The following is a 14,293-nucleotide window of genomic DNA, read 5'->3' on the forward strand; positions in this document are numbered from 1 at the left end:
CTTAACACTGGATTTTTCTGAGCATGTTACCTGGGCACAGGCCAAGGGGTTCCTCTGCACTCAGAATGGCTTAATGGCTCCAGTGCAATGAGCTAAAGTCAAAGATATGTCGTTTAAAGGAAACACAAGTGAGCACAGACTGAGTGTGGTGTGCAGAAGTTGTGGAAAGGAAGCAAGTACAGAAAACAGGGCAGTGTGAATGAAGGGCTCGGACAGCCAGAAAGAATTTATTACATCCCTGGTTTCATTCCACCAACATTTCTGGAATTACATAAGGGTTTTCATGGCCTTGTTTACTGGCAGGAAATGTTGTCCATATCTGCCTCATTACTCTGGCGTCCTCCACCTACACATTTTGTGAAAGTTTTACTGTTTCAGGTGGCCCCTTCTTCAGTCATATATGGGTGGTGTGCAACAGCCAGGCTCCTCTGGAAACCATGCCTGTTTGTGTTTCTCACTGTCTGTCTTTCTTTGTGAGGTGTGTATCAGTCCTTTGAAGAGCAGGAAAATCCTAAGAATCCCCAGGTTTGTCAGGGATGAGGAGGCACTAGAGTGTGATCGGAGGCTGGGGCTGATGAGCAGGACTAGGAAGTAGATTTGAAAATGAAAACTTCTCACTCGGGACTCTTCTGAGAATGGATATATGAGCGATAACAGGGCCAGCCTTCCCATCTCTACCTAGGGTGTGTCTAAATGACACCCCTCTGCCAACAGAGGAATGTAGATTAGGCACATCACTATAGCAAATGAAGTGGGGATTTGAATATCTCGGACTTCATTTGAATAGAAATGGCTGCTGCTTTTAGCCGACACAGCACTTTGCTGGCAAAAAGCGGCAGTCTAGATGGGGCTCAGTCAACAAGGAAAGCCTTTTCCGACTGATCCCTTATGCCTCATGCAACGAGGTTTACAGGATCAGTCGGAAAAGGCTTTCCTCGTCGACCGATCTCCGTCTAGACTGCTGCTTTTTGCCGGCAAAGTGCCGCATCGGCAAAAAGCCGGTGTAGTTTAGACACACCCTAGTGTCATCATAATTCCTGTATTGAGAGACAGGCAGCTATACAGAAAAGGGAGTGGCATTTCAGCACAGAACCAGGGCTATGAATTCCCCATTCTGGGCATTAGGTGGCAAAGCTGAGCTGCTTCAGTCTCTCGCTTACTAGTTAAGATAGTTAGCCTGCAGAGATTCACTAAGGCATGAGATCTTTATTCATAGTCAGTGAAAAGGATCTTCTGCATGTTAAAGGAGGTGCTTGCTGCTTCCTTCAATACGGTCCAGACCTGGCTCTGGAAGTGCAGCCCAGAGGATCCAGGCACTGTTAGATGGGATGGGGGATGCACAGGACAATTAAGTGGGGGCCTGGTAACTGCTGCTTACTCTGGAGCATTTCCACCAGGAAAGCTGGATACAGTCAAACCAAATAAAAAAAAATCTAACAAGCCAAGATATCTTGGGTACATGTTGGGTGTTAAAGAGAAAGTGTCTCTTTAGTGGCAGAGTCAAAGGAGCTTGGGGGGAGTTTCAAAATAAAGCAGCTGTGTGGGTGGGCAAAGTTCAAGGCTGTGTTTTATTGCAGGCTGTGTGGAAACTGAGTGAAAAATGAAATGTGTGAAAAGGTGTTGGCTGTACTGTGTGGGCGAAGGGGTAACAATGAGAATGTGCCTATTGTGTTTTGTGTATACATGCATTTTGTGAGTAATATGCACACATCTGAAACAGAGAGTTAGGTGTATGAGTGACAAGTCATTCCCTCTGGAAAGGGACCTCATGGCCTTTGAAGTGCTAGAGGACTCTGAATCCATAGTCATGAAGTCAAACACCTCTCCGGGAACAAAGCAAAAATAGCTTGTTTGGAAAGCCCAAAACATCATTGCCACCTCAAGGCCAGAGCTCAGGCCAAGTTGGAAAGGAGTCATGAGTCAAATGAGCTTCATATGTGCTGTAACTCAGAAGGGCTTTATTCCGGTCACCAGTATCCCAAAGTCAAGCATGGGACAGGAGAAGAAAGAAGCTAAATGCTCTAAAATGTAGTTCAAGGGCCACACAATGCAGTGGACAATGGAAGGGAAGAGGAAGAAGGTGGCTGTTCCTAACCGATATGCCATTTGTCACACACTCAGCATGTCTGAAGTAGCAAGAGCTATTTTGGGGCAACACACACTGTATTTCTCTCTCTCTCTCTCCCCCTCCCTCCCTCCTCCTTTCTCAGCTCATTTGTGAGATCTACCACATTTGGGTTGTCACCTTCACACAGCAAACATCCAATATGCTGTGAAATGTGCTAACACAAAGAACATACCACACTAGGTCCCTGGCTGGGAAGGTCTGAAACAGTTCCTCATTCCCTTTACATGAACAGAATTAAAAGGTTCTTGCCTTTCCCCTCCCACCCAAGTCTGCCTTGGAGTAAGCATTCCTGGTTCAGTTTTGGCAAGGAGTGCTGCAGTGGAGAGGGGGATATGCCAGCCCCTGCAGGCTGCTGTGTACACTCTGTTCTCAGGGCTGTTTGCTGTGCGGGCCGCAGGCTTCAGGCCTTTGAAGGGTTGAATACCATCTTTTGATTTACCATGGCAGATGGGGTGTGGGAAGCTTTACAACTTAAATACACGGGGGGGGGAGGGGAGCACAGAAAAAACACTCAAAGTATAACAGAATCCAATTGGAATTAAACAAGAAAAAAAGAACAATTCTTAATAATAGCTTTAAATAACTTAGAAAAAAAGCACAACTAGACTAATGCACCACTCAAAACAGTCTCTGCTGATACATATCTAATGCTCACCAACCAGTTTGGGGATTCAGATATACAACTGGTCAGACCTAAACTCTCTCCTATTTGGAGCTGCAAGCCACTTGTTATGGAAAAGGGGATGTTGGTTGAATCCAGCCATAAAGTCTTGGATTTCTCTTTGACATGACCTATTTTCTCAAAGTTGACAAGACCTCCAAACTGACAACTGAAAGTTGATGGTTTGGGTTCTTGGCACTGCAAAGTTTCCCCGCATCCTAAAGTCTCAGATTTGATCTTTTCCTTTAATGACAGCATAATTGAAATTCTGGGGGGTTCAGAGAAATGGGGATAACGTGGTTCAGAGTTCCAAATAACTGAAATTATGTTTCTGTGGCTCAAATCACTGGGGGAGCAGAGGCTCTCCCCAGCTGCAGCATTAGTATTTTTTTTGGAGCACAGCTTCAATCCCACAAATCTTCAGAGCTTCATCAGGGTTTCTTCATGTACCAGTCCTTTCGCCAAGAACAGTATGCAGTGTAATTTGTAATATGAAGATCTTTGTTAAAACTCTGACAAAATGCCCAGAAAGCATTTTCAGTGATATTTGTTAGGTGGTAGGGCATTTGTTAGATGGTAGGAAATGCTAAACATCTGGCCTGGGTGATCTAATGGTCTCGAGATCTGTAACGAGTTATCATAGCTCATGGAACAAGCAATTGGAAGGAAAAATGTTCTGTTCTTCTTGACAAAAAAGGGGAAGCCACTATGATGTGAGGGGAAAATCTTTTAAAGCAAGGAGGGGGAGGTTAGCCTAACTTTTTGATTGCATCAAGTTGCCATTCTTACATTTAAAAAAACCCAAAACCTTCATGTAATTTTGTTTCATATTGTTCTGAATTAAAATAACTCAGTTAAGTTTTTTTTCAATTATGCCTAAGTATCTAAGGCTTACACTATTGAGATAATAAAATCATACTTTTTTGTTACTGTCATCATGTTTTTCATATATATTAGTGCTTTAAATATTTCATTATTTTTTCTATCATTGGACTGGTCAATCGACCAATTATTTTTGGACTGGTAAACTGACCCATCCTACACAGAATGTAATCTCTTTGGTTGTTCCCCTTATCTTTACTACTAATGCCTCTGGCTACGTCTACACTGGCATGATTTTCCGAAAATGCTTTTAACGGAAAAGTTTTCCGTTAAAGCATTTTCGGAAAAGCACGTCTAGATTGGCCACGGACGCTTTTCCGCAAAAAAGCCCCGATCGCGAAAATGGCGATAGGGGCTTTTTTGCGGAAAACAGTACTGTGCTGTCTACACTGGCCCTTTTGCGCAAAACTCTTTCGGAAAAAGACTTTTGCCCAAACGGGAGCAGCATAGTATTCCCGGGAAAGCACTGATGATCTTACAAGTTTTTCCGCAAAAGCAGATGATTTTGCGGAAAAACTTGCCAGTCTAGACACAGCCTTAGAGTTAAAAAAAAAAAAAAAAAAAAAACTTACTAAGCTGTTCAACAGAAAGCATCTTAAAGACTACAGCCTACATTAGAGTTACCTTAGCATGTGAGGCCATTACTGATGAACACAACAGTACTTTTTTTAAGGGCTGGGATCCTGAAAAGGTAAATCAGTCAAACCATTAGACCAAGACTAGTTTCTTGAGAGCCTAGGATTCACAGCTCCTATGTCTTCCCTCCATGTCTGTTTGGCTTGCCTCCCTTATCCGGCTTGGACTGTTTTGAGTGGTGAAAAAGAGGCTGAATTAATGAATATGTGATTGATCAAAAGATGGACCAAGTAGCATGTTTTACACAAAGCTAACCAGTTCCAGACCAAGAAAGGAAACTTAAAAACAAAGACTTAAACCACCATTATCCATGACCAAGAATTGACATCAAATCTCCATGCAGAAACTGTCAGAGAATTTCTCTCCGCAGATAGTATCATTATGAAGGTTTAAGCAGCTACATCAGAAATCAATCATATCCAATCAAACCAACAGAAAAAAAGAAAAATGAAAATGAAAACACTAGTCACAAGCCCAACTAAAAGTGGAAGGGGAAATTTCTCTATGATACCTAGATTGACCATGAGTTTGACACGGCCTCCATCTAGCTCCAGGCGAAGGGTGTCAGCAGAATCCCGTGAAGTGGTGGCCATTAACAGCCCATAGGCACGCTGGGACATGAAGCGGAAAGACACATCTTCTGCCTCTGTGTGCATGACCATAGGCATGATGATCTTCATATACATGCTCCCATCGTAACTCAAGATGGAAGCCTCTGCGGAGAAGAAAAGAAACAAATGACTAACCATGAGAACTATGTAATGGCATGTTTACAGATTGTTTATATAGCACCCACCGCTGAAACTGCATTTCTACCCCACAAGTGGCTGCAACTATTTAACCTGTCCCCGCAATACTACACAACAAGTTAGAGCAAGAAGCAGAAGATATTGCATCCAGTTAAAACTACAATGGAGGGAAGCAGAATGCAGTTATCCCAGCTGGAACATCCCCTCTTCTTGTGAAAAGGGCCATGTGGTCTCTTATGCTTACTAGTTGACTGGACCTCATTTTTATTATTTTCTAAGAGACCGCTTCTTCTCTGGCAACCCAGTTTCCCCTACCACTGTCCAGGGTCACTAATTTAGGCTTTGTCTACACTGCAGGGTTTTTGCACAAGAAGGTTTTGACAGAAGAGATTGTGCGCAAAAAGGAGTTATTCCTCATAGAAAGACGTATACCTACACCGCAAAACGCCCTCTGTTCTGCTGTTTTACTGTAAATTTTCTTGCAGAAAAATGTGCCTGAGGTGTGGATGCTCCACGGATTTTTGCGCAAAAGCCCTGTAGTGTAGACATAGCCTTAGATAGTATCTATTGAGTCACCAAAACTCTTCCTGCAGTACATGGAGGCAAGGTGATCAAATAGCAAGTATTTTAAGGGATATCACTTATTTGGTAGTGTGTCTGATCAGATAAAGAGTATTTTCCCAACAACCATTTTGTAAGGAATTACAGATTGTGATACAACTGTAAAATTTTTAAACCCATAGGTGATATTTCTTAAATACAATCTTTGCCAGTCATTTTCATACTGCCTTCCTTCAGTTCTTTGAAAGAACAGCAGGTCATCAGCCTGCTTGAAGATATCCTGCACACCCTGAGGACAGGTCCAGAACTGAGAAAAACTATATAGCCTGAGATGGTATCGCTTCAGCAGTCACATACATTCACAAATTATACATAGGCTGGCACAAGCCCTTTTTCAGCCAGGGATGACGGGCAATGGCTCCTTCAACCTTGCAGAACCTCCATTACCCAGAGGACAAAATGTTCTGAAACAGCCCAATTGTCACAAATCAACACAGCTGTTCAGCGAGCTGCCTGTCAGCGTAAAGGTCTAATTCACTATCATCCAGAGGGATGTTTGTAGCCCTAAGATGGGTACCAGGAATTTTACAAGGACAAGGAACACATATAAAACATGTCACACCTTTCTTATACATTTGGTTTGATTTTTAAGCCCGTTGTTAAAAATTAAGGGGGAAAAACCCCCACACGTTAGCTTTCATCTAGGACCTACAAAAATCCGGAGAGGAAGCATTGTTTAGGAGAGTTCAAGGAAGTATAAATAGAAAAGGGTGAAGTGGAGCAAAGGAAAAAATGAGGCTAGATAGCTGGGAAAAATTACTTTGGGGTAAGTTAGTGTGTGGAGCAGTTTTCCTAGAAAAGTGGTTGAACTTCCATTACTTGGGGATACTAAAAACACAGTTGGGTAAAGCCTTGCAGAATAGACTACAGGAAATATTAGCCTGGGATGAATTATCAGGCATTCCTTGTCTCTATTTTGGGTGTGATCCTAGGGGCTTGTGACTCTGCTCTCTGAGATATATGTAAAACTCATTTGTTTTGATGGAGGAGGCGGGAATCTTGTAGAGAACAAATGTGTCCTAGCATGGTGCTGGTTACTGAATAAGTCTTTTCTTGTTCTGACTTCTGTTCCTCTTATTATTTTTCATTTACTGGTACAAGTTAGCTAACATTTCTGGAGCCATGCTGATAAGATCAGTGGTGCAGTGATACAAAACAAGGGAAGAAACAAACCAAGACCCGTGTTAAGTTTAAGTATCACTGGAAACAAGGAAATGGCACAGGGAAAGGTCAGATGAATACCAGGAAAACAGAAAAGGAAAATCAGAGTCATGAAAGAAAACAGATGTTTTCATCTTCTGCAAGAATGTTACAGAAAACGGAGATGTGAAAGGAGGAAAAAAGCTATAAAATTACATACTTAATATTCTCTTTTTCCACTTTTTTTTTTTGCCTGAAGAGACTGAGGGTATGTCTACACTACCACCCTAGTTCGAACTAGGGTGGTAATGTAGGCAACCGGAGTTGCAAATGAAGCCCGGGATTTGAATTTCCCAGGCTTCATTTGCATAAAGCCGGGCGCCGCCATTTTTAAACGTCCGCTAGTGCGGACTCCGTGCTGCGTGGCTACACGCAGCACGGACTAGGTAGTTCGGACTAGGGTTCCTAGTCCGAACTACCTAGTCCGTGCTGCGTGTAGCCGCGCGGCACGGAGTCCGCACTAGCGGACATTTAAAAATGGCGGCGCCCGGCTTTATGCAAATGAAGCCTGGGAAATTCAAATCCCGGGCTTCATTTGCAACTCCGGTTGCCTACATTACCACCCTAGTTCGAACTAGGGTGGTAGTGTAGACATACCCTGATATACATCTCTAAAGGGATGGAACTGAAGTCTCGTGCAGGAACACTGGCATTCTGTACAGATTTATAATTATAATTTTAGTCCCTGAATATGCACTAAGGGGTCCCTCAATTAGTAAATTTTTATAAATCTCTATAAACACATTAATTTATGAATTGGAGCATCCCCTTTTCCTTGCAGCTAACACTGCAGGAGGCAGAGTTGTGGCAATCTCTCCATGCGAGACATCAATCATAGAATCATGAAAGAGAATCCAGGGTTGAAAAAGTCCTCCCAGGTGTGACACAAGCAGACCAACGCAAGGATATTACCTCTGTGTCCCACTATCTTACTCTTTCACCAAAAGGGGTCATGTGATTAGAATAAGCTAATTGTCATGGGTACTGCAAAATGTTCGTATGTTTTTAGATTTATGTAACATGTAGGATACTATGTTCCAAATCAGTTGGGAGCAACCAATTTCCTGAGGCGGGGCAGTCCGAGAGCTGACCAAAGCAACATGAAGAAATGCACATGTCCACTGTGCTAATATGAGTTTACAGTCTGGACCACACATAGGTTCCAAATCAACAAGACAAAAGAATCCAAATAAAAATCTGTGACTGGAACCCTCCTATGTTAAAGGACAATTGTTTGTAATTGATAAGAGAAGGAAAACAAGGAGGCATCCATTATAGGAGGGGTTTTGAGTACAGAAGTGCCTAGTGAACGATGGATCCCAGTTTTCAGAACTGGGCAGGTGATGAACCACTGGGTGAAAAATACCTTATAGTTGATAGTAACTTGTTAGTAAGTGTAGGCTGTAGATTGCCTTTATGGTTTTCCTTTACTTCTGACTTCAGATTTCCAAATCCTTACACTTGAGTTTATTTGAAGCTTTATCTTATGCTCTTTTAAACTTCCTTTGGTTTTACTACAAACCTATCCCAGTGTGTTGTGCTAAGGAGAGTCCTGAACAGAGGTACAACCAGTGAACTGTGAAACTCTTTCCAGTGAGCCAGTGGATCAGTGTATACTATGGGCATCCAGAAGATAGGGAAATGGGCATTCAAATGTAACAGACTGGGGTGTATAAACTGCTACCCTGCAGAGGAGAAAAAAAGAGCCTGTAGAGCAACACAAGTGCCTGTGTAGACATCAGCTAGTGGCTGGAGAGTTTCCCCTGGTAGGCAGACAGAGCTCATTTTGGGTGCTTGCAGGGGGTAGTGATTCATGCTAGACACTGAATAATTCCAAAAAGCGATACATAGGGGTCTACCCAGTCCTCCTTGTTGGGATCAAGGCATGACCGCTCCTTTTTAATATACAATTTAGTTTTCATTGTTTCCAGTGATGGAAACTTCCACCACTTTGGAACAACTGTTACACAGGCTAATGGAGCTCATGAGGCAACTTTTTATGATATTCAGGGTCTACTTTTTCTTTTCTTTTTTTTTAATTTGATCCCATCCCCTGGAAGTTCCCAGAAGAACTTCTGGGTCATTACGTTAATTGAATTTTTAGACATCGGCATGATAAGTCTGAAAGAACCAGTCCTTATTTCCTATCAGTTGCAAAATATGCAGGCAACTCTGTTTTGGAGAAGCAGCAATATGCACATCACTATCCAAGGGCTGCTCAAGGTGCTAGACAAACAGCTGTGTTTTCTTGTATTCCAATTATAAATAGGTGGCATCTGCAGTAGTTATTGCATATCTTTCATTGGTTAAGGTTCCACTGCCCTGAAGACGCTCTCTATTTAACTTTCCCTCATTCCTTACTGTCTCTTTCAAGTTTAACCCAAGAAGTCACTCTTATCATGGAATAATTCTTTTTTGTCAACAGAATACAGCTGGTGCTGGCTGGAGCTAGAGCCAATATTAGTTTCTCCACAGATTGGGGAAGTGAGTAAAAGGGTAGGTAAGCAGGTATGCGGATATAGGTGGGTACATGTGCCTCGTTGCAAGGAGAGCACATGACTGGATGTGTGGTGAATGGGCATTTGTAATGGGGAAACGGGTGTGTGAATGGGGTGTAAATGTGGTAAATATATAGATATGTAGTGGAACAGATATGGTGAAGGACGTGTGTGTATGGATGGTTGGGAGGCATGGGTGGGGAATCCGCGTGTGCAGGCTCTCCAGCAGATCACACTCCTGGTTTGGCATGGAGAGATTAATACAACAAACTGGCTTTTGTTAACAGCATTACATTCTTTCCATATCAAAGGAATAATAGGGTCACCAAGCAATGTACAAATAACCATTCTCCTCATCTGCACTTCCCACTCCTCTCATGCACCAATCCACATGACACCTGTGTCCTCTCACACAGCCATACACCCTTTGTGTGCTAGCTACTAGAGACATACATCGCCCCGGGAGATGCTTCTGCTCTTGGCTAAGGGACACAGGAACACGGAAGTTCTTTCTCAGATTAGGGAGCTGGGCTTGGCTTATCAAAATCCAATTGCTTTCCCCTCACTTCTGCATCCCTAACTTGCCACCTGCAGCTGCAAGCTGGAACCAAATTTATTGTATATTATACATATATTCACAGGCTGTGTGTGTACACACACTCTCCCTCTCCTCCCCTCGCTGTGGATTGTATTAGAAAGTGCAGTCAAGCATGAAATGGCCTTTTGAGGCTTTCAGCTCAGATGTGCTCTGCATGAAACAGTTTTTTGCACTAGTGCCTGTGGAGAGTTGGATGGGGGAGGAGGTACAGTGCTTAATTTTAAAAGAGGTGCCAGGGCTCAAGCAATTGTTTTACATTCATAACTGATGCAGCAAACCTAGAAATCCTGGGACTGTGAACTGCCACAGCAAGTGGGATCGGAGTTCTGCCCTGGCACAAATTAAACATGGGAGCTGTATCTGATAAGAGTCCCAAATCTGTTCTCTCCCTAGTTACAGAGCTAATTGTTAGCTATGCGGAAGCCATTTTGCACCTGATATAAACTAATGCTTTCCTTCTTCCAGTGCTCAAATAAACAAGTGGAGAAGCAAAAATAACACAAGGAAAAGCAGAGATCCAGAAAGAAACCCCTTCCCTTCAAAGAGGGCTCTCCTGCATAATTCAGCTGCTTCACTCCCTGTTCTACAGAACAACTGCCTGCATCCTAGCGCTATAGTTAAAAAAGCCTGAGTTTTTTTTTTAAGTTGTACTTCTATATTAGAGAGGGACTGGAACTGCAGGAGAGAGACAAAGAAATCAGGCCTAACCCCACATATAAATGTCATGATGAAGATTTAATGACAGGCTGTAGCAGAACCTGAAAGCAAATCACTTTTAAAGGTAGAGGTTGCAGAAGGGATCTCACCTGTCTCACCTGTCTAAAACTTTGATCCATGTATGGTGGCTATAGTGCATCTAAATATTTAAAGCATTAAGAACAGATAAGTGGGTCTTTGCCCACGAAAGCTTATGCTCCAATACATCTGTTAGTCTATAAGGTGCTACAGGACTCCTTGTCTCTTTTGCAGATCCAGACTAACGTGGCTACTCCTTTGATACTATGTAGGGGTTGAACCCCCAAAAGGACAGAGGCTGGCCATAAAAGGTAGGAAATTGCCTCTTAGCATGCAAATATCACTTCCTCTCCTCCAGGTCAAAACAGACCAAACTAGAGATGAGATATGTGCAGGGGGAGAAGCTTACCCTTCAGTTGACCATGCTGTCCCCATTGGCTGGGGGTGGGGAAGGGACACAGAGGCCTCAGAGCCGTCAATCTAGCTCCCTTCATCAGACCAAATTTCAGTAAAATATTTAAATAATTCAGTAGGTACCTACAATTGTGCTTTGGATTGAAAGCCAGAGTCTCATCGGGATCCTCAGGATGTGTTTATGACACTGTCATGCACCATTCACTATGGTTGGTGACAGCTCTGTAAACATCACATGGGTACAGAAGGGCCATTATTTGACAAAGTCCCCCAGTTAAAACATACGGGTTTGAAGAGAGGCCAATGGCATAAATACATCCCATTAATCTTTACCAGGTGTCCCTTGCCCACCTTAGCCTTTAACTTACACGTATGGCCAGTGACCACTATATGCTTCAGTGTACAATGCTATATCTATATCCAATTGCCTTGGCCGCTGAGATGCAGATGGCGTATTGAACTCTGCAGCTTGTAGTCTCCATAGGCTGCACTTTTGAATTAAAGAGAAGGATTTCTGTGGTATGATATGCAGGTTGTGTGTGAACCCTGGGCTCTTTGCAAGGTATCAACTGGAAACCAGGCAATGGGAGCTGAGAGATTGTGCTGGGGGCAGTAGCTGTGCATGAAGCGTCCCCATCCTCCATATAAGCCACAGGGAGCAGCCAGCCACTTTGAGCAGACTGGGGCTGCTGGCAGTCTGGGAAAGCCTGCCTGAGGGTCCTGTTGGTCTGTGAGCTGCTTAAGTAAGTGCCTCCCAGCAGAGCCTACCTCTGGCACCCCACTCCCTCTTACACCGACTCCCTCCTATACCCTGCATCTCCCTCTCCACCCCTCTCCCAGGGCAGAATCCTCTCCTGAACCCATACCGCCTCCCAGAACCTGCACCCCAATCTCCTGTCCCAGGTCACATTCCTTCTCACTCACCTTCAGTCAAACTCCCTCTCAGACCCTATCTCTCTCCTGTACCCAGTCCCCAGCCTGAGCTCCCTTCTGCTCCCAACCTCCATCCCAGACCCTGCACCGCCTCCATAGAAAAGTGCAGCCCTTGATCCCATACCAAAATCTTAAAGTGGCTCCCCATCAAAAATTATCGCCTTCCCTTACTCAAGGTTATCAATACTGCATTAATTCAGAAACATTTTATAAAAGAAAAAGAAACCTGCACATACCATGCAGGCAGCACTCAGGCACCCAGCTGCATGTGGGAGAAGACCAGGGAGCCAGCAGGCCAGGAACTTGGACAGCAATGATGCCAGTAACTATCAGGGTGAGTTGGGCAGGTGTAAGGGTGTGCATAGAAAGGAATGATTAGCCCTTTCCCAACCACAAACACTAGTTCACTGTTGCCAAGAGCTTAATCCACTTTTCACACACACAATCCCAAGAGCTCTCTCCATATGGAGCAAACAATTGCTTCCGTGACTCTCTAGGCAGCAACAATCCAAGGCAAATATTCAGTAGCTACAAGTTACAGATTCAGTCCATCTTACTAGTGGATTCATTTATTTCATTCAGTCCATCTAGTCCGACTCCTGAGCCCTGCTCTTCTGACCCGTTCCTGGTTCTTGCCTTTCTGCATTTTTCCTGATCACTGTCCCTGGTGTCCAACTCTGGTCTCTAATTCTGACCCTTGCCTCAATTTACTGACGTCTCATTTTGACTCCTGCTCCAACCACAAGATTGGACACCAAGCCCAAGTCATGACACCTAGATACTAGAAGATGCCCTCTCTCTCTCTCTCTCTCTCTCTCTCTCTCTCTCTCTCTCTCTCTCTCTCTCTCTCTCTCTCTCTCTCTCTCTCTCTCTCTCTCTCTCTCTCTCTCTCTCTCTCTCTCTCTCTCTCTCTCTCTCTCTCACACACACACACACACACACAAAACAGTCCCACCTGAAGGGAGGATCAGTAGAAAGGCCACGGACTGGAGAGTGAAATATCATCAGCCCTGAAAGTGATCTCTACCTGAAAGTGGTTAGAGCAAAATATAGTAGAAATCTGCACAGGGTTGAACCTGTCATGGAAATAACCAGAGTCTTCAGGCTCTGGTGATCGCATCTAGCACCTTTCAGGGCAGGTCTCTGCCCAGATATGGTCCTCGTGCTAACACATTACAATGGTGCAGACACATCTAGAAAACCCTGATTGCAGTGGCTGGGGGGAGCTCAGTGTGGCCATATGGGATATCTGGCTTCACCCAGATTAGGGAGATTCATACATATTTGCCTAGACAAAAAAAGATAAAAAGCTATATTTATTAGGCCCCCTCAAACCCAGGAGCTATCTTAGTGTGAGCTTGGTGGTAAAGAAAGAGAAAGAGAAACCAGGCACTAATGTAAAGCTGCTAACATATGGCCAGGAATCTGTGAAAGTCAATGTTATTAGGTGTGATTAGCTTCCCTGCCCTCTGCACCGGGGCCCTGCCAGCTTTAATTTTACACTTAGCAGCTAAAGGAACAATTCTCCCCTGTTCCTCCACAAGGCCCTTGACACACTTCCTACCAACACAGCAATATGCATATTCTGAAACCAATCACACCAAGCTAACATTCAAGGGTTCCTTTATTCTCTCTGGCTCTCTTTCTGATCTTTAGTAATAGAGATGTAGCCATGTTAGTCTGGTCTCGCTGAAACAAAAGACAGGACTATGATCGCTGAAACAAAAGACAGGACTATGATCTTTGTTTCTCATATTCTCTCCATTCTTGCCCACTTTCTTTTTTTCTCCAGTTCAAGCCCCTTCAGTATTCTCTTCTCCTCCTCTATGTCTCTGCTCACTATAATCTCTTGCCTCCCGATTTATCCCTTGTTTCCTTGTCAGGAAGAGATCATGCTAAAAGAAGTGTGTGAAGGGGGGAAAAATCCATCCTCCATGAAAAGATGCGTTTAAACCACAAATGACATGAATTCAGCAATTTTAATCTGTTTCCCATTAGGATGTATTCAATACACTGAGCGTCATTTCAGATTTTGGTGGGGGGGGGAGTGACCCGTGCATGCCATGATGGGGGGCAAGAGACGGAGAGCATGGGGGGACAGACTAAGGCATCAGCAGTGTTACTGAGCATGCTCAGTACAAACCAAGCACCAAATGGAGGTAGGGTCAACCTCATCCACTATCCCCACACACCCCACGTCTCTATTCAGGGGCTACTAAGGCACTGGAAAACTCTAAT

The 14,293-nt window shown here is 43.9% G+C and overlaps 1 protein-coding gene across 2 annotated transcripts in view; it reads right to left on the reverse strand.

Moving 5' to 3' along the window:
- The window catches only part of NRXN3 (neurexin 3), a 1,560,739-nt gene that overhangs the window by 982,767 nt on the left and 563,679 nt on the right, over nt 1-14,293 (reverse strand). For both annotated transcript variants that reach the window (XM_089778404.1, XM_089778402.1), the window contains one exon: nt 4,819-5,022. In XM_089778404.1, the coding sequence (XP_089634530.1) occupies nt 4,819-5,022 (204 nt within the window). The remainder of the gene's footprint in view (nt 1-4,818; nt 5,023-14,293) is intronic.

The sequence above is a fragment of the Pelodiscus sinensis genome, chromosome 5 (assembly GCF_052426305.1).
Source record: "Pelodiscus sinensis isolate ZL-2025 chromosome 5, ASM5242630v1, whole genome shotgun sequence".
NCBI lineage: Eukaryota > Metazoa > Chordata > Testudines > Trionychidae > Pelodiscus > Pelodiscus sinensis.